Source organism: Manacus candei, unplaced genomic scaffold, assembly GCF_025592945.1.
Source record: "Manacus candei isolate 608988 ecotype Guabito, Panama unplaced genomic scaffold, ASM2559294v1 h1tg000019l, whole genome shotgun sequence".
Classification (NCBI taxonomy): Eukaryota; Metazoa; Chordata; class Aves; order Passeriformes; family Pipridae; genus Manacus; species Manacus candei.
Window position 1 is genome coordinate 8,283,171 of NW_026138067.1, and position 23,709 is coordinate 8,306,879.

General features: G+C 41.8%; 1 protein-coding gene across 1 annotated transcript in view; it reads right to left on the reverse strand.

Moving 5' to 3' along the window:
* Positions 1-946: 946 nt before the first annotated feature.
* SYBU (syntabulin) overlaps positions 947-23,709 on the reverse strand; it is a 40,283-nt gene continuing 17,520 nt past the window's right edge. Inside the window, exons 4-7 of the mRNA XM_051785406.1 lie at positions 7,919-8,021; positions 5,270-5,473; positions 4,150-4,299; positions 947-3,011 (exon numbers count right to left, since the gene is read on the reverse strand). Coding sequence (XP_051641366.1) covers positions 1,910-3,011; positions 4,150-4,299; positions 5,270-5,473; positions 7,919-8,021 — 1,559 coding nt within the window. The 3' untranslated portion in view covers positions 947-1,909. The remainder of the gene's footprint in view (positions 3,012-4,149; positions 4,300-5,269; positions 5,474-7,918; positions 8,022-23,709) is intronic.

Sequence of the window (23,709 nt, forward strand, 5' to 3'; positions counted from 1 at the left end):
TCCATCTCTGTGAACTCTTGGGGACTGACTATTTACATCAAATTATCTGTTAGATTTCTCTTAATTAATGTAATGCTTAATTAAGCCTCTGGAATCTCTGTTGCAAACACATAATAATTCACAACCCAGGCATCACAGGGACATGAAAGGTGCCCAAGTTGCCTGTGTAAGTGTCAGTGCATATCACCCTCTTGAGTGTTGCAAATGCTCCCTGTACACTGGCCAATTAATTATATTCCTCCTTTTTGAATTACTCCTAACTCCCTTCCCAAAAGCTGCAGAGCAATGTACAGCAGTGTCAGGCTTCACTGGACCCCTTCTGCTCTGGGTTGCACAGGGAAATACTACCCTTGTTTTGCTGAAGGGGAAAATGGGAGGCCAGTGAGGTTTAAATAGCCAGAGGTGCTGTTGAAAACTTGGCTGGAGCGAGAGAAAGCGCACTGTTTCATCTGTTGGGTAGTGTTCCCCTCCTCTGATCTATCCACAGATCTCAGGTTTTGGACATGGAGAATAGTTTGATGGTCACAGTGTGCACACTGAGACTGCATGACTGTCAGCTGGGTTAAATGAGGCCTCCTGGACCTTTGTTAAATGCCAGAAAGACTGATATTGTCCTGGGATTGCCGCAATGAGAAGTTCCAGGTTTCTGGCTGATCGCATTGGGTTAAAGATTAGGTCACATCTGTGAATGCAGCCTCGGGTGGCAGAGGGTATGGTGTGTGCATCTACAGACCGACTGGAGCCTTTCATGAGCCTGGCTGAGTGCTTACACTTGGAGCTGTACTCAGGTTTCCTCAGTCTAACTGTTTCACTGTTACAGGACCTGATAGAGTACTTCCTCCAGCTCAGGCCGTACCTGACACCTCAGCTTGGATGGGCTTTTTTCTTATATCTTTGCTACAGTAAAACTCTCACACGTTTGACATTTCTATCATGCTTTACTTAATTTTGTGATTATAAAGATAATTTACAATTAAGCAATTAAATAAACAATAAGTTAAAACACAATACATTTATACATAGTATTTCAAAGGGCTCAAAAGACTATCCGGTTCCAATACATTAAGACTTTAAAACAACATTAAGAGTCAAAGTGTATCCACGCCTATACTTATCATTGTAACAAGTGTGAAGACTCCCAACAGTGTACATTTTTTGGTTACAGTCCCTGTATACGCACAAGACCAGTGAAATGCTCAAGCAATTGCACAATTGAGAAGAGCACTGCACAAGACAGGCACAAACGATGTGCTGGAAGCTGCCTGGGGAATACGGGTTTTACCTCTAAGTGGAATTGACACTTGGGACAACAAATGGAAAGCGCTAGCATGCTTTCAGGAGCTCAGGTGTGATACCCTACGGGGAGTGAGTCTCCATGTCACTTACTTTAACACTGTAGTTTCGCAGATGTTTCAGGTTAGTGCTGTCTAGAGAAATACCCCACCCTTCTCTGGCCATTTGTCCCTGTGCACATCTCACGCCATCCTTGAACCAGTGCAAAGTGCTCGTACATTCGCTGAGTGAACCATCCAGAGAAAGTGACTGAGCTTAATGCTAACTCAGCAATCGGACATAAGGAGCACTAGCTATAGCTCCTGATTTCCCTGGTCATGTTCACTGTGCAGATGCACTGGCACAAGAAAGACACCAGCACAGGGGAGGGATCCGTGCCTGGGAGCAGGAGGGGTATTTCTGTAAGCAGCAGTACTGTTAAAAACATCTGTTAAAAACATCTTCATCTTTTTTATTTTGAAACAAGGAACATGTTTTTGAAGTGATTTATAGTGCAAATCAAATAGTCAAAAGCAAAATGATGGACTCTGCCAGAATATACAGTAACTTTTTATAATCTATTTCATCCCTCCTTCTCTCTGCCATAGCCAGTTAGTGCCCAGGGACAGAGTAGACTTTAGGTTTTGATATTGAAGGGTGTTCGGCGTAAAGAGTGCAGGGCCACCAGGCAGCAACCACGAAGCAATGCTCCAATATTGTAAATAGGATCTGTTCCTCCTCTCTGAGTACTCAAAGCCCACACAATAGTTGGTACAACAGGGGCTGCTACAGCCAGAAGATCTCCAAGGAGACTGTTGCTCCAGTATCTCCTCTTTATTCCTGTATTGACATACTCAAAGCCTTCATCATCATGAGGTTCTGTAAAATCAAGTTCTTTCATGAAACGATTTTCATTAACTCCGTGCTCCACCTTTCTGCATGGAGACTCCATGGGAGACAAAAGGATGGCAGAATTGGGATCACTTGGAGTTAAGTCCACTATGATACCAGAATCACTGAAGCTTTCAAGAGAAAATTCACCCAATTCCTTCAGTGAAGAAGGTGGGCTTAGAGGGCAGGTATCTTGAGCTCTGAAGATGTTTTGAATGAGCTGCTCCACATCTAGGCTATATGGCACCACGTCAGTCTGGATGGCCTGCTCCACCATCATGTTGTTGCTTTTCTCTGCCTCCTGGCAGTAAGTTAGTTTTCCGTCCAGAACGATTTCAAGCATTTCTTTAGTTACAGAACCACTGAAGGGAGCAGGATCACTCAACTCAGAGGTTGTGGTGGTCAAACTCTCTCCAGATGAGTCAGTCCCATGAGCTCTGTCTTCACTAAGAAGCAGCTCACTGTCTGCCACTTCCTCCAGAGTTTCTTCCTCTGTGATGAGGCTGTCTGGCACAGTGGCACACAATGCTAATGGCTTCCCCTCTGAGTCGCACGTGTATTCCAGGCACTGCTCATCCCTCACAGAGTGGTTTTGAGCAATCTCCATGCTCTGCAGCAAAGATTCCAGTTTCTTGTTTTGAATGTTTATGTCTATGAAGTATTTCTGAATTTTTTTGTCTTTCTCAGCCAAGCTGTTTTTCATGGTTTCAATAACCTGCTTGAGTTGTTTAATTTCACTTCTTGCTTCCTTTAAGGCGAGCTCTGCCTCCACACGATTGCACTCTTCCTCAATCCAGTCTTCCCTCATCCGTCCCAGTTGAGCTTTAAGCTCTTCTATTTCTGTTTCCCTGTAGCAAAATAAAAATGTTGTAACACTTCTGCTGACTGATCAGTTGAAGTCATCATGAGGCTTCATCACACAGGCATGGCTATGCTGCAGAGATGCTCCAAAAAGGAAGGAAATTCCTCCAGGTGCTATTTGCAGCCACCTCTGAGAGAGCCAGGACATGCTGGTTGATTGCTAATCAGTGTCACTGGCCTTGCCACACAACCAACAGCCTTGTGGGCTGTGCCACATCTCAGACATTTTGAAGCACAGGTGGTCACCTCTAGGTCAGGTGTAACCAGTGCAGTGCTTAACATCTCACCTACTGCCTCGCCCTAGAGGAAATGGGAAACAGCTGCTGGGACTCATCCACCATGCCTGCCAGCAGCTTTTCAGGTACAGCCAGAGCCAATGCTGGCCTCAGACAGCCAGGTGGGGGTCATGGCTGCAGGCATCTGGCTTGCTTTTCCCAGCATGGAGCCAGAGCCTGCTGCAAGCAAGTGGGGTTTAGGGGCCCCTATCTGAGTTGCATCCCTTGCAGATGCTGAGGTGGACCATATGGGATCCTGGGGACTCTGTCTTGGGCCTCCATTCAAACTGCCCTTTGTACCCCCTTGGATTGTCTGTGCTGGAGAGCCAGTTCTCAGAGTGCAGTTTTTGTGAAAGAGACAACATCTGTTGCTGTGCAATGCACATTGCCACTTCTTTGTCAACATCCATACAAAAGGTTATTGTTAAAAATTCAGTATATAAGCAACAAAAATACAAGTGGGCACACTGGTTTGAGTGTGAGGGGAACATTCGCAGTCATATTTCACTGAGAGAGGCAGAACAGGACACTAAGGCAATATATGCTGGCAAGTAGAAACTGTTCTATGTATAAAAGGCCTCAGTGCTAAATCTGGCTTGTAAAAAGTTATCCTTTGAAAATATTCAATTATGAAAGTTCCAAAAAGGGAGAAGAGACAGCTATATTTATAACTAAACTGCTTGGTATGAAACTTGAAACACCTGAAAACAACCTAATCATAATGATCATATTTCAAATTTCTTAATGGAAACTTTATGTGATCAAAAAATGAGTATAAACATTCAGGATTCCCACCCCCAAATGTTCCCAAATAAATCTTTCCGACACTGATTTCTGAAGTGAAGCTTACCTTTCTTTAAGTTTGCTCTCAGATTCTTTCAGCTTGGTTTTCAAATGCCGTACTGCCACTTCTTTCTGCTGCAGAGGAGTCAAATACTGCTCTGGATTTTGTGGTTTAATGCTGTGATTGTCACCACAAGAATTGTATCTCCCTGATCGCCTGAAAAAAACCCCAAACAAACCATCACATAACATCACTCCTACAGTTCTTAAGTCTTCGCAGAAAGAAAAACGTCGCATTGACTGATAAATGCAAAGCTTGACTCATTTAGGGCTTCTCAGTGTCCATACAAGTGACTCCTCTGGCAAATCAAATGACTTGAATGAACAGCAGATCTGAGGCTATAGTGCAAAATGTACTATGTATGTACTTGGCTTCAGTGTCATTACATCAAATAAGACTTTAAAATACCTAGCCATCCCTTCACCCGAAATGGATGGTGTGTCCAAGAGCAGGCAGCTCGGCCCCTGGCAAGGGCACCCAGCTGCAGACACAGCCAGGAGAGGCAGCGCAAGGAGTCCAGCTCTGTACAAGAGTTAAGAAGCTGAGCACGCTGAAACCTACATTCATCCCATCTAGCTTTAGGTGTGTGTCTGACGTGCTTGGCTGTTAAGTTGTCTGATAGAGAGACTGAGGGAAACAGCAGCAGCATGGTGGCAATTTCTTCTCTGCAATACGTGTCACGTGCTCTGGCAGGTATCTGTGCTCTTTCCTGTACAGGAAACTGCACTCCTTAGGGAGGCAGGCTGAATTTTCACCCGGGTGTATCATATTTCCTGTACTACCCCACCCAACTCTCTTCAAAGTGAAAGAACCCTACAGCAAAAGAACCAGTAAATTCTCATGAGAACTGATGACATGAAAACGCATGAAGTAGCCTGCCTTGGAGTGAAAACCAACTGCAAAGGGCTCTGACTTACAGTAAACTTGAATTTTACGGTGGTGAAACAATAAGGCTTTTACATGGTATGGAGCACCCTGTTGACTCTCAAGCCAGCAATAAGAGGAATCACACCTATGCTGAGGAACAAGGTCATCTGCGCAACAACTCCTACAGCTGATCCCACACTACAGTGTAGAGAGGGTAAGTCAGCGCGATGAACACCGGGAGGCTGAAATACAGACTTACCTCATCACTGGGCTGCTGTCGCTTCCTTTGTATGAGCCTGAGTTGCTGCTGCTGGCTGAAGAAGCCCTGTAACTCTGATGGATATTAGCAGGATTCAGATGGGTTTTGCACAGTGTTGACGAAGGGTCCTTTCCATGGGAAGCAGGTGGGCTGGCTCCAGACTTGTAGGACAAGGATCCGTTATTCCGACCATAAGGGCCACGACTGGAAGAGAACCGAAATGGTGAAAGCATTATCCTCATCACAGAACCCATTATATGTCTCATTTTACACACAAAGTTCTCTAAACGCTAAACCAGAGAAATAAGTGAGTGGCCGGAAGGAAATAAAGTCCTGATGTTATCAGACAGTGCATGTTCTTTCACTGACTGGGGTGGTCTCAGTCTGAATTACGTGATCTAGGGAGACCTCAGCCATTTTCACATTTCTCTGTGGACAGCACAGTTCCCAGTGACTCTGTCAGATCATCCATGTTCTCTGAATCTCCTTTAAGTAATGAGAGGCCTGTGGTCTGGACTAATGCCAAAAGAACCACACTTCAGCTTTCCCTGGCCAGGCCTGTGGAGCGGTGCCTGCATGTGGAGGATTGCTGTAAGGCTGCTTTCATGCTCCTCGGCAAGCAGCCTGAGGGATCACAGCGTGCAGTGAAAACAGATTTTGTTTGGGCCACTGTTCTTTTCTGCCTTTGGCATAGTGGGTGCTTCATCTGTCATGGTCAGCTATTCATTCGCTTAGATATCGTTTGAACTCCACAGAGAGCAGGCTGAAATAGTATTAAAATAGACAGTAGGAAACACAGCCTTTTCTTTCTTTCACCCAGTTTTTCTCATACGTATCTACCTTCCTTTTCCCACTCTTTATTAAATAATCTATCAACTGTGTTTGCTTGAAATGAGTTGGTACCCTCACTGCCTGACAGCTGCCCAAGGGCTGGAGCACTCTGAGGGCAGCTTCCTGGGATGCATTACTCTCCTGCCTCCTTGATTTGTCATCTTGCACTACTACACTGCTTCCTTCATTCTCTGTGGAAGTTGTTCTTCTAAATGGTAATTAAAGGGCAGGTTAAAAAAAAAAACCAACAAAACCCCTAAAACAAAAACAAAAACAAAAAACCCCCACAAACCAGAAAAAATTAAATCCATTCAGCGAAAGAGAAGACTTGAACATAAAAATTTAAATACCACAGAACTATGAAGCATCATCTCTTCTTTAAATTGTTTCACTTGGTTTCCCTCCTTCTCTGCAAATGGAACAGTTTATAAGGAACAGATGGTTGAGTGGCTGCTGTGAACCTTCATCACACTGCTGTGGTTTGGGTGATTTTATAATTATTTTACTATGAAATGCAGGACTGTGGTTTGTGACAACACTGAAATGTTTCATAGTGAGTTAAGTCAAACAGTTAAAAAAGAACATATTGCAAAGGAGATATCTCTTTCTACTTAATACAGTGTATCGTCAGCTCTGGTGTGCAGCAGAACTTGCACAGGCTTCACACAGCAATGTATCTGAAGGAGCCTTATTAGAGAGGACTTCTGTCCAATGAAGTAGGTCATTATGCTCTAATTTAAAGTTATATTAAAATGCAAAGTAGTACATGAAATGATAAATAATCTTAGTGAAAGTAAGGTGATTAATCTTACTGAGAGTAAGGTGATTTTAGGGCTTCAGGTTATACTTAGTACCATTTTTTTCCCACAGCCAGTAACTTTAGTTGTTAGATGTAATCTAGAGAGAGCGTAAGTAATGTTTATTTTTCTAGCAGTCTCATGATACAGATAGGAAACCACTCATTAAGCATCATTCTGACAATCTCTGTATGCTGGGGCACATTGCAAACATGAAGACGTCTGTGGGACTCAAGCATACGAGTATCCCGCTGCCGGTCCCAGGCTGCCTGCCAGCTCTTTCACAAAGGGCAGGAAACCAGTCCTGTCAATTTGAACTCTTTCCTCCTACTCCGCAAAATATAACCAGCAGGGATTGCGGGGGCAGAACACAATGTGTGCTGCTCCATCCCAATGCCCCTGTATTCACAAGCTGTCTGAATTTGCCATTCACACACGACAGGGAGAAATCTTACAGAAATCTTTCATGAAAGGTTCATTTAGAAACATGATTTAAAAAAAAAAAAATTGTATATAGTTGTGGTTATCTAAAGGTTGGGCAAGGGTATTTCAGAAAAAAGCCCCAACAACCCAACAAAAAACCATCAAAGGCAATATTGTCTACTTCTTCCTAAAAAAAATGAGATCATGATCTCAAGGGTGTATGCCAAGCTGATAATTTATGACAGAGATAAAACAAAGTGATAAGACCAAAAGGTTTAGATTAACTGGCTACAAGTACTGCTGTTAACTAACATAAACCCAGTTGCTCTCTTCTCCACTGCAGCCAATGCCTTTTCTTCCTTACCAAGTTGTATCTCCTATACTTGTTATGAATACATAAAAAACCCCCAGCAGTCGGCTGATCTGGCATATGGACAATTTTTGTGCACCAAATACAGAATTCTCCTTTCTTATTTCACAGTTCTCATCAGTGTGCTACCCAAGAGCCTAGTCCTATCCTGATTGTTTTAAAATGCAAGACCTTACACAGTAGTCTATCTTCATACTGGCAATATTCAGTAAAAATTGCTTTGCTTACTTGCGAGAAAAAGAAGATCTTTTGCTTCCAGCAGCAGACATATGGACTTCAGGTGCTGAAATACTGCCCGTGCTGCTTGAAGAGCTAAAATCAGCTTCACTGCCTGGAAAGGAAAAGGGAAGAGTAAAAACATGATGGAAATTATAACTCAGATTGTTTTCAAAATAACAGTGAATCACAAGCATCCTTCCTTTGTCTGTTCTGGGTGAATTTCAGAAGTTGCATGGATTTTCAAACATCCCTGAGGACAAGTACTGGATTTGTTCCAGATTTTCAGTATTTCTTCAGAACTGACACTTCAACAAGAACAGAAGAAACATTTGGACACAAAACCCTCACGCTACAGAAGCCATTTTAGGACTTGGATAGGAACACTTGTTGTGACAACCTGTTTGTTTTCTTGCAGCCATCAGTAGAAGAATGAGGCTGTTCACGTGGTTCCTTAAGGAGCACAGTGATTATAAACACACAATTGTAACTGGATATTTCTCATGCTTTAAACCATACAGAAACACTGCTTCCTGCTTCTATTTTGGTTTCTGAGATGACATACACATACATGTATATAAGTACAGATGAGCATAGGCTAACAGGGTATTCATATATGTATGTATACACACGAACAGGTTTCATGTAGTGCAGAAGCATAGTGAGGCAGTTCTAATAACTTTAAAATAATCCAAAACCACATGTAGCTCTCAAGTCCTTCTCAGTTACTAAGTCATCTTTCTGATGACTGATTTTCTATGCATCATGGTTTTTATTTCCCAAGCTCTGGCATATACAAGGAAAACTGCTCTCATTTTGCTAAGGTCAGTAGTAGGTAGATATACTAAGAAAGTCTTACTCTCTGGAGAAAAAAAACAACACCTCAAAGTTAGAAATTTTTTCCAGTCTGTCACTCAAATGGCAAATGTCCTAAGCCATACCCCAGTCTCTTGCTGTAGAGCCACAATAGTGAATGGTGACTTCAGCCGAGGGGATGGAAATAACTTTCCAACATCCTTTAAGCAGCTAATCAGGGGGAGCATCTCTCACCTGCGAATTTCTGGGTGCTGTCCCATGCACAAATATCCCCAGACAGCAGCTGCAAAATTACCATTTTTGCTATCTTTTCCATATAGGGGAGATATAGCTGCAGCTACCACTATCCCCACTGTGGCAGACAGACCTTCAAGTGCTCAATCTCTCTTAAATTCTTCGCAAGCTGATGGTGATGGGCGCACCTTGCACCCCAGAATACCTGGGACTGGGAAAAGGCCTTCAGAGCCTGGCTTCACAGCCTTAAAGAGGCTGAGACAGCCAGCAACCATGCTTACCATCTGGCAAAACTTAGCAACTGGCCCTAGGATCAGGCATGTTTGGATTTAACCCAATACTTTCCCTACCTCATCAGGTCCAAGACCAGCCCCCACTTCTCTGTGCCTCTTCATCAGCCCAGCCAGAATATTCCTCAGCCCAATTTCAAAGTGCTCAGATGCAAAGCTTATCTCTTCAAAAGGGGATCCTGGGGACCCAGCTCTACCACCTCTAACCAGCTCTGTGTCCCGTACAACACCCCCGATAATCAAACCCAAATAGTCACAGCTGTAACCAGATCAGAGCTGCGTACAAATTTGCAAGAGGAGGGAGAGCAGCAAAGCCACTTGGTTTCACAGGGTATTTATATCATGTCTACAGATGCAGATGTCAGTGACCCTCTCCTTGGGGAGGCAAAATGATCATGATGTCCAAAGCTGCAACAGAGTTTTCCTGATAAACAAAACATTCCCATCTACAAGACTAAAGTACACTTCAAATACTATCTCAGTACCACACTACACCCCAAACTACTTTTCCAAACAAGGCCTGAGCAGGTAAACATGTCACATGGATGTCGTACCTCTGGAGTTTAGGTCCCCAAAACATTCCTGCGCTTGCAAGACACCAGCAGCTTTCCCAAGGCAAGTCCTGGCTGCAGCACAGAGAGCAGGAGCCCCAGTCAAGGCTCATCTCTGGGTAAGTAGATCACATCATAATCAGATCTTGCTATCGAAAGCATTTCAAGGTAGCAAGGCTTAACAGTTGCCTCTCCCTGACCTGCCTGGCTTGGAGCACCAAGAGCTGCAGAAGCTGGCACAGCTGATAAGAGCCACCGGAGCCTGAAAACACAACCACACCAACAGCAGAGCTTTCGGAAAGACTGAGCTGCATCTGAGACCAGGAACTGTGTCTGCAAAGCACAAACTAACCTTTCTAGCCCCCGTTCTAATAACAGCTACACACAAGCTTAACACTTAGCATAAGAGACTACTTATGTTTAAAATTAGACATGTGGCTATTTATAGGATCTTTGAGAACATTTTATAAGTTAAAGGGGTCACTGGTAGTAATGATTCCAAGTGTGTAAGTGATGTTCAAGCCAATTTTGTGTGTAGCAGTGCTTGACAGCAATGCTATTAGGAGTCTTTAAAAAACATTTTCTCCCATTTGGTAGACATCTCTGAGCAAAACAACATGGCATCTATCCATAAAACGTCAATTGCAACATATTCTCCTGGGTAACTTCTGTCTAACAAATATTTTAACAAAAAGGTGAAACTCCTTATCTAACAGCAATGTGAGCAGGAGCTGAACATGACCTCTCGTTCCCCTAACGCCATTCTCCAGGCTGAGAGCTCCCTAAGGATGCCTGTTGACTATATTTGTTACTGACAATGCGATTGCAAAAGCCCCAGAACAGCCCACTAATTCAGCATTAGCCATGAAAGAGACTGACATTTCTCAAAACCACATTGCTTTTTCCTAACTGGCCAGAACACTTGTTTAACTCTGACCGGAGACTTTCCTGCTAAGGTCTTACTAACCCTTTCCTGCAAAAGATGCTACAGGTTGAGTCACCAGCTTCGACGGTGTCTCCTTTGGAATTCATTCATACATATTCTTCCGTGCTGCAGCCACCAGTGTCGCAGCGCACAGAGCCTGCCGGCAGCCGAGCCAGCCCGGGATGCGATGCTGGGAAGCCCCTCGCTCCGGCCTCCCCCGCCTGGCAGCGGGCTCCGAGCAGCAGCACGCCCACGCCATGGCAGTGGAGCTGTGTACTGCGCTGTGCAGTGGGAGGGACAACACAAGGATGGCCAACAAAGTACCGTCACATTTTCCAGGATTGCTGCTTGCCGGGAATGAGTATCTGAGAAGCAGGAGTGAAATCTTGTAGTGTCTAGTGCTGTCCCTGCACTTTATTGCCCCATGGGCAGTGGTCCAGAGCTAAGAGTGCGCTTCAGGCAGCATCACGCCTTGTGCTGCCTTTTCGTCTCCTCCTGCCCTGACGGAATCGCGACAGTCACCGAGCTCAGCTGACACGGAGGGACAAGAAGGGAGCTGTGATGAGGCGTGCGGGCAGCGCGGGCCGGCACAGCCCAGGCAGAGGCAGGGAGGGCGATGATGGTGCTGCAGCCGCGTGTGCTCATCTGCGACCACGGCTCAGGGAGCTAATGCTGTCCTGCCGCAGCACAGGAATCCACGGGGAAACCTACTACGAATGCCTCCAGGGCAAATTTCCCCCCTTGCATGTGATGCAATTACAGATTTCGGGGCGGGATGGAGGAGATGCAGAAAGCTCCTTGTGCAAGGGCCAGTACGCCTCCAGCTGGCACTACTGCGTGTTTATCCCACTGGTGCAGGGCAGCCACCACGCCTACGTCTTGGGTGTAGAAAAGCCTCACCTTTAACTCTACCCTCTGCACTGCCTCAGCCATAGTGCAAGGACAACGACACAGTACAGTGACTGTATCACACACTGCATTCACAGCTTTTACAGGTAGAACAGATTAGGTACATCAGGCTTACCAGAACAGTATGCTAGCACAAAAATACCATGTCAAACCTTCTTACACAAGATCACACAACAACCCCACATGAACTCCTGGAGTATGGCATCCCAGTCTTCTATTTCTAGCCATTACAGATGCTTGGAGACTTTGTTCTATGGTCTTCTGGCCACAAAATCTTAAAATTTTGCTTGCACTTTAGCATTTAATGTTTTTCCTTCTGTAAGAATAAAGCTCAGAATTTCTTGTGTGCCTTTTGTTGCCCATTTGCCATCAAAATACTAGATTAAAATTAGGTAAAAAGGAAAAAATTCAAGCAATATCTGTGACAGGAACACTGACAGCTCATCAGCAGAACTGGACTCCCCAAACTCAGAATGCATATGGGCTTATTAAAATTTTGGTTTTTGTGTATGTCTTTCCTATTTGCAACTTCACCATTGCTTCATAGCTGCCAAAGTATATAAACCACAAAGCTTATCTATTTCTGACTCCATAAACATGACCTCTTTATAGGTATATCTGTCTTAAGCAGGTTTTGCGTATAGTCAGGGAAACAGAGCTGTAAATAAAACAGTGCTGACAGATACAGCTTGTCCTCAAAATGTAAAGCACTTAAATTTGCTGAACCTTCTTGCCTTCATAAGCACCTTGTTATACAGCAAAGAGACCAGAATAAGCAAACATTTTCACCACTTTGGTGCAGCTACTAGAGGAATAGGTGGCAAGCTGTCTCCCTAGAGAGCTTTATTTAGAGACCCCAGGGACAGAATTTGGGCCTGATTGCATAAAAAAATTCCCAGAAAAATCATTAGAAGCAGCTGAAAAAGTAGAGTGAATTCAGTTGTAATATCTGCTACTGAAAAGACTTGTATTTGTAAGAGATTTGGTTTAATTTATCTTGAGATATTTAACTTGCAGCTACATCTCTACCTCCAATATTTTACAGCATAAGCAGTATATATCCAGGAAACATTAACACTGCTTTTATTTTTCTATTTAATATGGAGTTGTTCCTGCAAGATTGATTTTGCACACCACAAACAATCTAGGAAAGAAAGCCACATGCATGGATGGATGTAAGAAAAAGAAGCTGTAAAGAAGTGATGAAGTCTTGCTTTAGCATTTCAGGCTTTTCTTCAGATGAAACCCTTAAAAATGATCCATTTCAAAGGCAAGGTCTCTTAGTGGGAAATGCACTGAATTCACACTGTCAAGACCATAGATGGGTTCCAGTCCCTGGCCTTTGACTTAGTACTTATTTTACTTCTATATATGAGGCTCTTATCTTGGATTTAACTATAATATTTCACACCAAACAGTAACTGGGTAAAACCAGATGTAACCTTGGGAGCAAGGAACAGGACACAGCTCTCCTCCATGTGGACTGCTCTAATCTTTGGGTGACAGAAGCTGCTCCCCCACACTCTGCCTCTGCCTCTATGTATTTTCCACTATAATGAGGTCCAGAGTCAGGGGAAGAAGTAGAGGATGCCCAGTAGGTCACATTGGAGGGCACTGAACACAGATCTTTTCCTCAAGTTCTAACTGCTCAGCTCTGGCACAACACAGCTGGAAAAGAGGCAATCAGACGGGATGTGAGGCATAGCTCTTGGTTGGCTCTCTATAAATTGTTCAAACCTTCCGGGTGAGGAGATCCAAGAGCAGACAGAAGACTTTAGGGAAGGACTGCTACACAGATCCTGCTTCCCTGTGTTTGAATCTAAATGTGCTTTTAAAAATTATTATTTATCTTGATTTTTGCTCATCTTTCTTGCTTATGCTTCTTACTTTGGAAGGATTGTTATCAAATAATTAAAATTTATCCCATTAAGCAGTTTTCTGATCTCATCTAAGTACTATAGTTTTGGTAGTAATCTGAGCCACACTAATGCAAATTATAAGCACTGCAGATCTCAACATGAATACAGAATGTGATTTAGTATGCTGTGAAACCACAATCAATCAAGCTCTTCTCTCAAAACACAGTCACTACAAACTAATTACTGATATTGGCTGAGAGCCATCATGCATATTCTGCATATCACTATGATCTGGGCTTGTGTTTTTCCTAATTGTTTTTAATTCATGGATTTGTAGAGCAGCCACAAGCGGATGTTGCAACAGACAAAGAGCATTACAAGTTGGAGTTTTTTGATGCTTTATGTATCTAAAGGAGATTCTTCATATAGAAATCAACCTCACCTAATTATTTTTTTCATGCTTCTATATGCAGTTTGACCCATTCCAACACCACCTTAAAAATGGCTCCCATAAATTTACTCTTCTCAGCCTGAAGTGACCTTTGTTAGGGGGAACATATGCTCATGGAGCAGAAGGGAACAATCTGGAGAACTTATCTTCATGTTCAAACAAAAAGGTTCTTTGTTATCAGAGGTGGAAGGATGCTGCTTTCCTACACCAACCTCAACACAAACATTGAGACTGGAGGTTCAAAAAGTACAGTGAGAGTTGTACATGACACTCAACTTGCATTCAACAGTTTTATAAAATATATTTCTAAATCCACCTAAGGACAAGTATTTTTTATAAGCAAGAATGTAGTGTCACCTTGGGAGATTTTTTATGTACCTGGTAGTACTATTTGGTCTGTTTGAAGGGAAATGGATCGGTTGGTCAGAAGTATTTTTAGAAACTGGAAAATATCATCTCTGGCAGGGATGACTTAGCAGTACACAGAAAGGCAGAAAAGTCCATCACAGACTGGGAAAAGATCCCAGCCCTCCCATCACATGGGTGGCAGAAGTTTAGCAAAGGGCTTTCAGAGGCCCCTTCAACACACATCCTAAATCTGGTTCCCATGCATAAGGAGGAGAGAAGCTGTCTGGGGCACAGCAATGAGCTGCTCAGGCACACGTGCACAGCACATATGCAAATGCATGAAATCACATGCTAAACCCAATTCAACTGAAAACTTTTGCACAGTCACCCTTAATACAAGACATATGGCTTTCATTATAATGTGCATAAAACATTTTAAATCAGTTTGACATGTTTTCAACAGGCAAGAAAAAAACACTGGAAGGATAAATATATCTGGGAGGTAACTGACTAAACAACCCTGCAGTTTCAGAATGAAAAGCAAAATTTGTCATAAGCTAATCAAATATTTACTGATTATAAAAAACTATTAAAGTTCAAGTGTCATCTATAGAAAAGAACAGTAAAACCTAACCCAGTATATTGATTGGTTGCCTAAATTACCTTTTTTACAGTAACAAAGCCAAGGTAGGTCTGAAGGCAATGCATTTCAAGATATGACTGCTGTTATTTGCTGCTTTTTCCCCCCCAACAGCACTCTTACTGTTAAGAAGCACAAATGACAGACAAGAAGTCTGTGCTTTTTCAGCTTATTAATCCTTGTGGGTTTGTGGTCAAACTGTATTCCACCAGCTCTAGCAAACAGTCACAGCCTGCCCAGATTTCAAAAGTCAACAGCTTCCTATTATTTACAGAATTTCAGAAGGGTAGAACACAGACCTGTAATGAAGTGCTTCAGCATGGAAGCAAGACAAGGCTTGTAATATTAATAAAATATGAAACAAGTTTGCCAGATTTTTCTTTTCTTTTAAATACATTTTATGTAACGGTATATCTAAGACACACTGTTAGAAAGTACATTTACTATTTAGTTATGTCACATAAAAGGCTCCTTGGGGAAGTGATGTTCACCTTGCAGTGGCTAGAGACTGGATGTATGAAAGGAGGCCAGGTCTCCAGCTTGCAGGGGAATTGTGGAAGTGGCACTGCCATCTCAACTCAGAAACACAACCTACCAGTCTCAATTAACAAAGCTTCTCAGCTCTGCTAAACTCTTGTTTCTGGGCATGCCTAGAAACAGGTCAGCTTTAAAAGTGCTGAACAGTTTGGTGTCTCTTTCTAAAGACCAGGGTGGGTGTTTCACACTACACCACATAAATCAGGTTCCACACAAAACAAGTTCAAGGAAAGCTCTTTTATGCTGCCTGCTTTGCTGGGGAAAGAAAGGATCCACCTGGGATTTTTAGAGACATGTTTAGCTTTGAAATAAAGGAGGAGGCTGCACGTCATCTCCCCATCACACCTCCAGGAACTGCATCCAGCAATAAGAATTTGATAAAGAGATGCAGTTCTAGTCATTTCAGCTTATCAGGCCTTCTTCTCCAGCTCCTCAGTAAAACCACTCAGTTTGGAATGCATGTCTTCATTAACCCTCCTACATGGGTGATATCCATTTCCCACAGCTCCCACCTCCATCAGGAGAGCCCCACTCAACCCCTGCACACAACACATCTGAGAGAACAAAGCTGTGCCATCTAAAGTTTTGGGATGAGTTGGACAATCTCTATCTAGTTCTTCTTTTGGCTGCTGAGTTTTATTTATGATTATTAATTGTGGTTTCTTTACTGGAACAGGGCCTGGACATGCATTTTTCCTTTCTCCTGGGTTCTTCCCAAGCTCAGAATCATTAACTTCAAGTGAGAACCAAAAGAGAGTGAAGATATCTAAACCACGGCTTTGTCAGGATTTAGATTATCTAGGTACATAAAAGCAAGAGAAATACCACTGCTTAAACCAACCAAGAGTTCAAAATTATGAATATCTGCAAAGACCTAGTAAGTTGTTTATGACTGACCTTCCACTTCAGAGCCCAATCACCACCTACTCACACGATGTCTTTATGGCACAGTGAAATCATATAAGTGAGATTTGCATGACTAAAGGCATTCCCTTAGCTTTCCATGCCTATGTATAAATACAGATATACAAACACAAGGACTATATAGGCCAATTCTCTCAATATTGCTCAAAAAGTATTTAAAGTAATGACTCTGAGGGAAACGAATATTTTAGGTAGTAATTTGGTCACAACAAAACAAAGATCTGAGAACACTGAAACTATTTGAAGTCAAACATGCGCAGAAAATGGAAAACCACTACTTTCTGTTTGAAATGATGCTTTAATTATAAAACTAAGAAATTTCTTTATTATTTTAAAAAGGCAATAAAAACATAAAAAAAAACCTCCCCAAAAATTCAAAATATTTCAGATTGAATATGGTCTTTGTTCAGTCTGAAATGAAGATTTTCTTTAATGTTTTGATTTGGCAGCAACCCTCAAATCAGTTATTTACATGGCTCCTCTTTGAACATAGTAAGATATCAGACAAAAAAGAAAGAGGGAATGTAAGGGAAAATAGAAAAGGAAATAATCTATCAATTCTTGAGTAAACATTGCTCAGAAAACAGTTTAAATCCCAGGATTCTCATTAAAAAGGCATTAATAACATGGAGGAATTCCAAAAAAGGTCAACAATAATGATAACAGGATTACAGGGCACTGTTTATGAAGAGAGATTAAGAGAATGCAATTTGTGCATTCTAAGATAAAAATGAACACTGGCAACATGGTATATCATGGAAGGAGGAATGCAGCAAGAAAACTGTAACAAAAACTGTGTAACAGCAACACAGGCTTCTGGTTGCAATACATGTTATTTTGTGAAAAATTACTTGAAATAAAAAGCCATGGTGAGTGGGAGTTGTGCATAGTAAAAAGTATCTGGAGTAGGTTCAGAATACTTTAACTGGAGAATCAGGAAGCTATTTTAAACATTGGCATAAATAATACAGATTGTAATTTAAAAGCAGAGCACAAAAAACCTCTCCTAAGGGAAGATACATAATGGCCTCTTTTGTATGCACAGTATTTCTTTCCGTGGAGGTGAAGTGGGCTGAAACCCACAGAAAACAGCCAGAAGGAGCAGAAAAATCACTACAGTAAATATAGAAATTGCAAAGCATGTTCTAGCTTGACCTTACACACATTTTAAAATAAATACTTAAGAGTGTGAATAGGATTGGTTTCTCCATTTTGGCTCATATTCTACTCTGGATTAGCAGGAGAGGAAAAAAACCAATGAAAAACCAAACCTGCTTGACCATACAAAAAGGTTTTTTCTAATACTAAAGATCACAGCTATTGCCATCTTCCATACCTCCTTCAAGCCTGACCTCTAAACCCCTGGGTTCTTCTTATGCCAGGCCCTCAGCCGCCTCTTCCTGATGCAGGAGCACGTCCCCACAAGCCCCATGAGACCTTAATCTCTACCAAAAGGCATTTGGATCTAAAAGATGTATTGTCTGGCAGGGATCTCATCCTGTGCAGCATCCCAGGCATTCCCTGCAGAAGTCCCATATCCAAATCCCCTACTCACTCTGATTTGCAGTTAGAGCCGTGGCTCTCTCCTGGACCAAGTGCCAGGCTAAGCTCGAGGCTGCAGGCATCCTCAGGCGAGAATCTCCCTTTAACAGTGGCTGCCCCACTTTCTGTATGTCTGGAGCAGTATCAGGACGATTAATGGGACAGGGAGGGAGAGACAAAGGAGTTACGATGTGCCTGCTGGGAACTTGGCTTCAAACCACCAGTAAAAAAGTAACTAAATTAAAATGGAGCAGCTTCCCTGGGAGCAGACACCCTGCATCCCCTTAGCCTGCCCAGCAGTCCTGTATTAGGGCACTCCTCTTCTTTGTGCTAAAGCCCATCCCCAAAAAGACACACAAGTCTAAAGATAAGTTTCTTTTTCCTTTAATGAACTAAGTAACAGGGACCTTCTCTAATTTATTCATTTATTTTTATTTTGTAACAAAGGAGTTATTATGTAACTGCAGAATATTTGTGTCCAAGATGCTGAATTGCAGGTGGCCTGTGCCACCAGCACACATCTGGGCAGGTCACTATGTAGGACAGGTAGGACTCAGGCTTTCACCTTTTACTTGCCAATTCCTCCTCTGCAACATGCTGGCTTCCTTTTCAGATCCTCCGTTTTTGCTGAGACATCTGGGCACTTGCTGCAGCCTACGAGTCTTCTGAACAAAAAGAGAGATATGCCTAGAGAGGCCACAGCCCAACCACTAATTGCCTATGTCTCTACTAAGCACCATCCAAAATAATTTTTCAAAAGGGGGTGGATTATAAAATTTGTGACACAGAATTAAAATATTGTTTTTCCATGCCACTTTAACAGGAAATGGCAGATTAATGGCAGTTAAATACTGTAAAACGCTTCAAAGTCAAATCATTACTTGTAGCTGTTATTTTGCTTATTCATGATGGAAATAAACATTTGGCTATTTGAACATGTTTTCCACATCAATTCAAGCAAATTTGTTCAAATTCAAAGTTTAAATTGACAATATATATGAATACAAACTAAAAAAGTAGTACTATGCTAATAATTTTAACCTACCTTTCTAAGCATCTTTTGCTGAAAATATTTGTATTCTTGTTATATTCCAGTATTATCTTTCAGAAGTTACTGAGTGCTTGTTTCACTTCAGTGCCATTTAGTTAGCTTATGCCCTAAAAATACTTTATTCCTGTGAATCCATAGTGCAAAATAAGATACAGAATCTCCCTGTGCAGTGCTAGGCAGCTTGGGCAGCAGTCCTCAGAAACAGAACAAATAGAGTGCCTAAGGTTATCAGGGATGAACAGAAGAGGAAGAAGAGAAGACCTATTTGAAGATCCATGCATGACCTTCAAGCACAAAATTTCTCCCACAACTGAATATCTAAGAATGACTTTCCTTTCCATTAAAAAAAAAACAAAAAGAAAGAAAGAACTAAGGAGAACTAAAAGCCACAGAGACTGTGCCTGCTTTCAATAAAGGCTAACAGCAGAATTGTCAGAGATGTGATGAGAACATGGGAGATAGGGGTAGGATTCACCTGACTAAATGTGGATGTCTCCAATGTAGACACTCATGTCCAAGCCAACCTTGGTCCTATTTTTAGTCAACAGAAAGTCAGTCACCATAACCAGTGAATCCTGAAGTAAACGCTTAAATATTTGGCCAGAAAGACCATGCACCAGATTCACTGGTTTCATTTGTTCTACCTCCTTTAAAACACAATAGGACCTTAGTGCAGGAAGAGATAATTATCACTACATTAGAGATCGGGAATTGAGGTCAGATAAATTACAGGCCATCTCTGCTCTATTCAGTTTGGCTAAAGACCGTGAATTCACATCTTCCTCACCTCCAAAACAGTTCATGCAACCCCCAAATGGGAAATGGCAGATTCAACTCTTAAAGCTGTTCCATGTCATTTGAGCAATGGGACCAGTCACTTGGACCAGTCAGCCCCCATCAACAGCCCACAGCTCCTGAAGGTTGTCTAAGGAGATATGTACATTCAAATTTCACCTCTTCTGAATCACAAAAGCCAAGATTTATGCCAGACAGAGAAGCTCCATTGGGATCTACTGGTTGCACCGTGTCTGTTGACCCAACTAGAAGGAAATATTCAAAACTGCCATGAGGACCCAGACATTCTTCAGTATGCTGGGGAGGTTGGGCTTTGCAAATGGCAGATCCCCAGCAGCACCTCCCCCACCGCCATCCCCCAGACCTCCCAGGCTGGCCACCTTCCAGACCTCACAGCACTGACTGCTACAGTCACCAAATCTCCACAGGGTGACACCCCTCTGGGCTCAACTCCAGGACAAAAGCTATGAGGACGGCATGGGCTTGAACTGAGACACAGCATCCTTGCTCCTGGAGGATGAGATATGCATGTGCCTCCCCTCAGAGCACAGCCTGGTCCTCTGGGACCTGTGAAACCAAGGCCTTAATAACTCCCTGTGCTGGCAGGTCAGGTAAGCAAATCTACACAGCACCATAGCAACAGACGTGAAATTAAAGCAGCTCCCACCAGTTAAACATGCAGGAGGGCTCAGTGCATACAGAAACATTTTTGTTTAGAAAAATCAGCAGTAGCTATTTTTTGAGTGCCCAAAATGAAAGGTGAAGAGAAGGAAGACAAGCAAAAGTAACTGAAGAAAAGGAATAGGATTGAAAACTGCAAGAATTGTATTTGTTAGGCTCTGTATTAGAAAAGATCTCAGGAACTTTAGTATCACAAATAAAATTATGAAATGCACATATAAGAAAGGGAGAACAGTGTGATTAAAACTGTACAGGAAATAAATGTTGAATTCATTGGATCTGAGTGTCAGAATGGTTACAGTGGCTGCTATCAGGTGTGAGACAGAAGTGAAGCGTTTGAAGCATGTGCCTACATCTGAGAAAGATGACACATGCTCAAGTGCTTCCTCTCTTTTTATTGGTAAGGTACTGTTTTAAAAAACAGATCAAAAGCCTTCCAGAAGCACAAGTAATTGACCATTGCGTATCTGCTCTTTGCCAAATACCAAGCTGCTTAGAGATCTAATGCTCATATATAAAGCTCTTCTCATCTGGTTTAAATTACTCGGGGAACCTGGGCTTTTGCTCTTCCTCTTTTCACTTGCAAGCTTCTCTGCACCCCTCAGAGAATCTATGCTTTGCAATAAACATGTTCAGATAAAGAGATTCATTATTATTAATTCAAATACTTTAAGGGGAGAACCTATAATTGGTCACAGGCAAGATGTTCCATCATTTTCTATCAACTCACTTCATTTGGTCCATCTTCAGAACATTTTTTTGTTCCATGATCATTTATTTAATGTACACTGAACCTGGTGTATCTCATTTCCTAATTTCAGCATTCTTATGCATGTGACACCAGTCACATATTTAAGTAATTGAATATTCCTAGAAATGGAATTTCCCATCTTCACTAGTCAAGTAAGGTTATGACTGGTTGCAGCATGGGAACATGGGGTACACTGACTAAATACTGCACTTGTAACTGGATTAAATGTTCCATGACATATCCTTGTTCTTAATTATCCCTCCCACAGAAAAGGGGCAGTCTTGGAATGTGGGTTATGAAGTACTGCTATATAAGTCACAGCAGAAAGAGAGACATCAGTCTTCTCATCACTCTCACTTTCGTGAGATTCTGCTTTTAAAATGAAGAATGCCAATATATTTTAGGGATCAGTCAAGCCAGTTTGCTATCTCCAAATATGGGGTTTCCATTTTCTGCTCTTTTTTAGTTTTGGGTTTTTTTAAACAATCAAACAGTATGACTGTGTCAGAATACATAGTACACCACTGGCATTTTTAAAATGGTTTCAACATAATAAGTACTGGCTAGTAGCTATAAAGAACCATAAATTTCTTTGCATGCCATAGGAACTGTTCAAGTTAGCACATTCTGTAATGTGATTTTTGTATTCTGTACTGTTGTTGCTGAACAACAAGGACAACAGTTCTATTATTTTTCCCACTGCTTGCAGAAATTTGGTACAGAGAATGAACAAAAGTCATGAAAATACCAGATACAATATTCTTGGATAAATGCACCAGTAAAACACATCTTTTTAATATTTTATCAGACTTACCAAGGTAAAGTCCTACTTTTGTATCCTTTTGCAATCAGAAAGAAGTTCTTGAGAGTGAAGTTTATTTCCAGAATTACCTCTAAGACAATCCTCTTGCAGAACTTACACACAAACTCATCTGTTTTTCAAGTGAAGCACATACATACATATATATCAGAGCCAGACACTGTTATTCCTTCCCACACTATCATACTGAAATGAGGGAGTGAGTTAACGAAAGAGCTGTAAAATGATACAGCCAGATGTCAGGAATATAACCTAAATCAGAGCCTTTTTGTTTTGTTTTTAAAATAACTGAAGTGACTGCCTTTAGAATACAGACACATGTAGAAATAGAGTGGCAATATGGATAAACTTATCTTCTAATTTTATACTACAGATTAAGTAGTCACTACTCTTAGCTTTAACAGAGGACCTCCAGAAATAAGTTCCTGGACATTTAGTGTCCTGGGAATCTAATCCTCACACACCAGACACTAAACAAAATTTAAAAAATCAAGAAGAGCATTGCATTTTAACAGTTAGATATTTATAATAGATAATCTGCAGCTAACACCTGCATTTTCTCTCTGATATGTTTGGCTTATTTAAGATCTAAGCTTAATATTCCCAATCATCCACGGTAATTTCCCTTGCCTCCTTTTTGATCACTATCAGCTCCAACACTGAATAAAAAAGCACCTGCACCTACTAAATACTAACAACCAGATAAAGCCAATACATTCTGCTTCACCTCTAAAAATCCTAATAGCTCTAAAGCTTTCAAAGATTAATCCGTTCAGACTGGGATATCCTGCCACAAAGCTCATTCATTCATGACTTAATATATTCACTAGGAAAAAGTAGGAAAGATCATTCTGACAACACATGTGGAGTACAACGCTACTTACTTTGCCTTGAAGTAAAATGGCATTTTAAATTAAATAGTGATTCTTAAAAGTTACTTTTTAAATATATTTTCATTTTTATAAACTTACACAGCCAAGAAAGGGTAGGAAAAGCACAAATTGTGCCTTTCAGATCTGGGTGATTCACTATTTAAAGGAAAAAAAGTCTAGCAACACAGGATTACAGAATCGCTGGGAGGTGAAAGGAACCTTTTGAGACCACCTAGTCCAACACCCTGCTCAAGGAAGAGTAGATGAAACAGGCTACCCAGGACCCTATCCAATTGAGTTGGAGACTCCACAACTTCTCTAGGCAATCTGTGCCAGTGTGTGATCACTGTCACAGTACAAAAACTGTTTTCTTGTGTTCAGATTTGATTTCATGTTTTTCAATCTCTGCTCATTGCTTATGGTCCAACAAATGTAGATGCTCTATGTGGTGAAAGCCTCTGAGATTTTCCCACTGGTTGGAACAGAACAAAGTTTTAATGCCTAAACTCTCAATGGTGATCACCCTTCATGAAAAGTAATACATAGCTGTTCGACAGCACTGTAATCCAAAATGTTGCTATTTTAGCCAGATGCAGTAATAGACGGACAGATGTTTTATTAGCAGTGAAAAAAAATAACTTTTTTTGCATAATCTGCTGCTACCTGGAATGGTTATTACTGAACCAAGCTGTGAATGACTGACATCCAGTCCTTACAAGGTTTGGGAGCTGACCTTAACTGTGGCTCAGTTAGGTCTCCTTTCGTGCAGTGGTGCTTACACCTCTACTCTGCAGGGTCCTGAAGGGG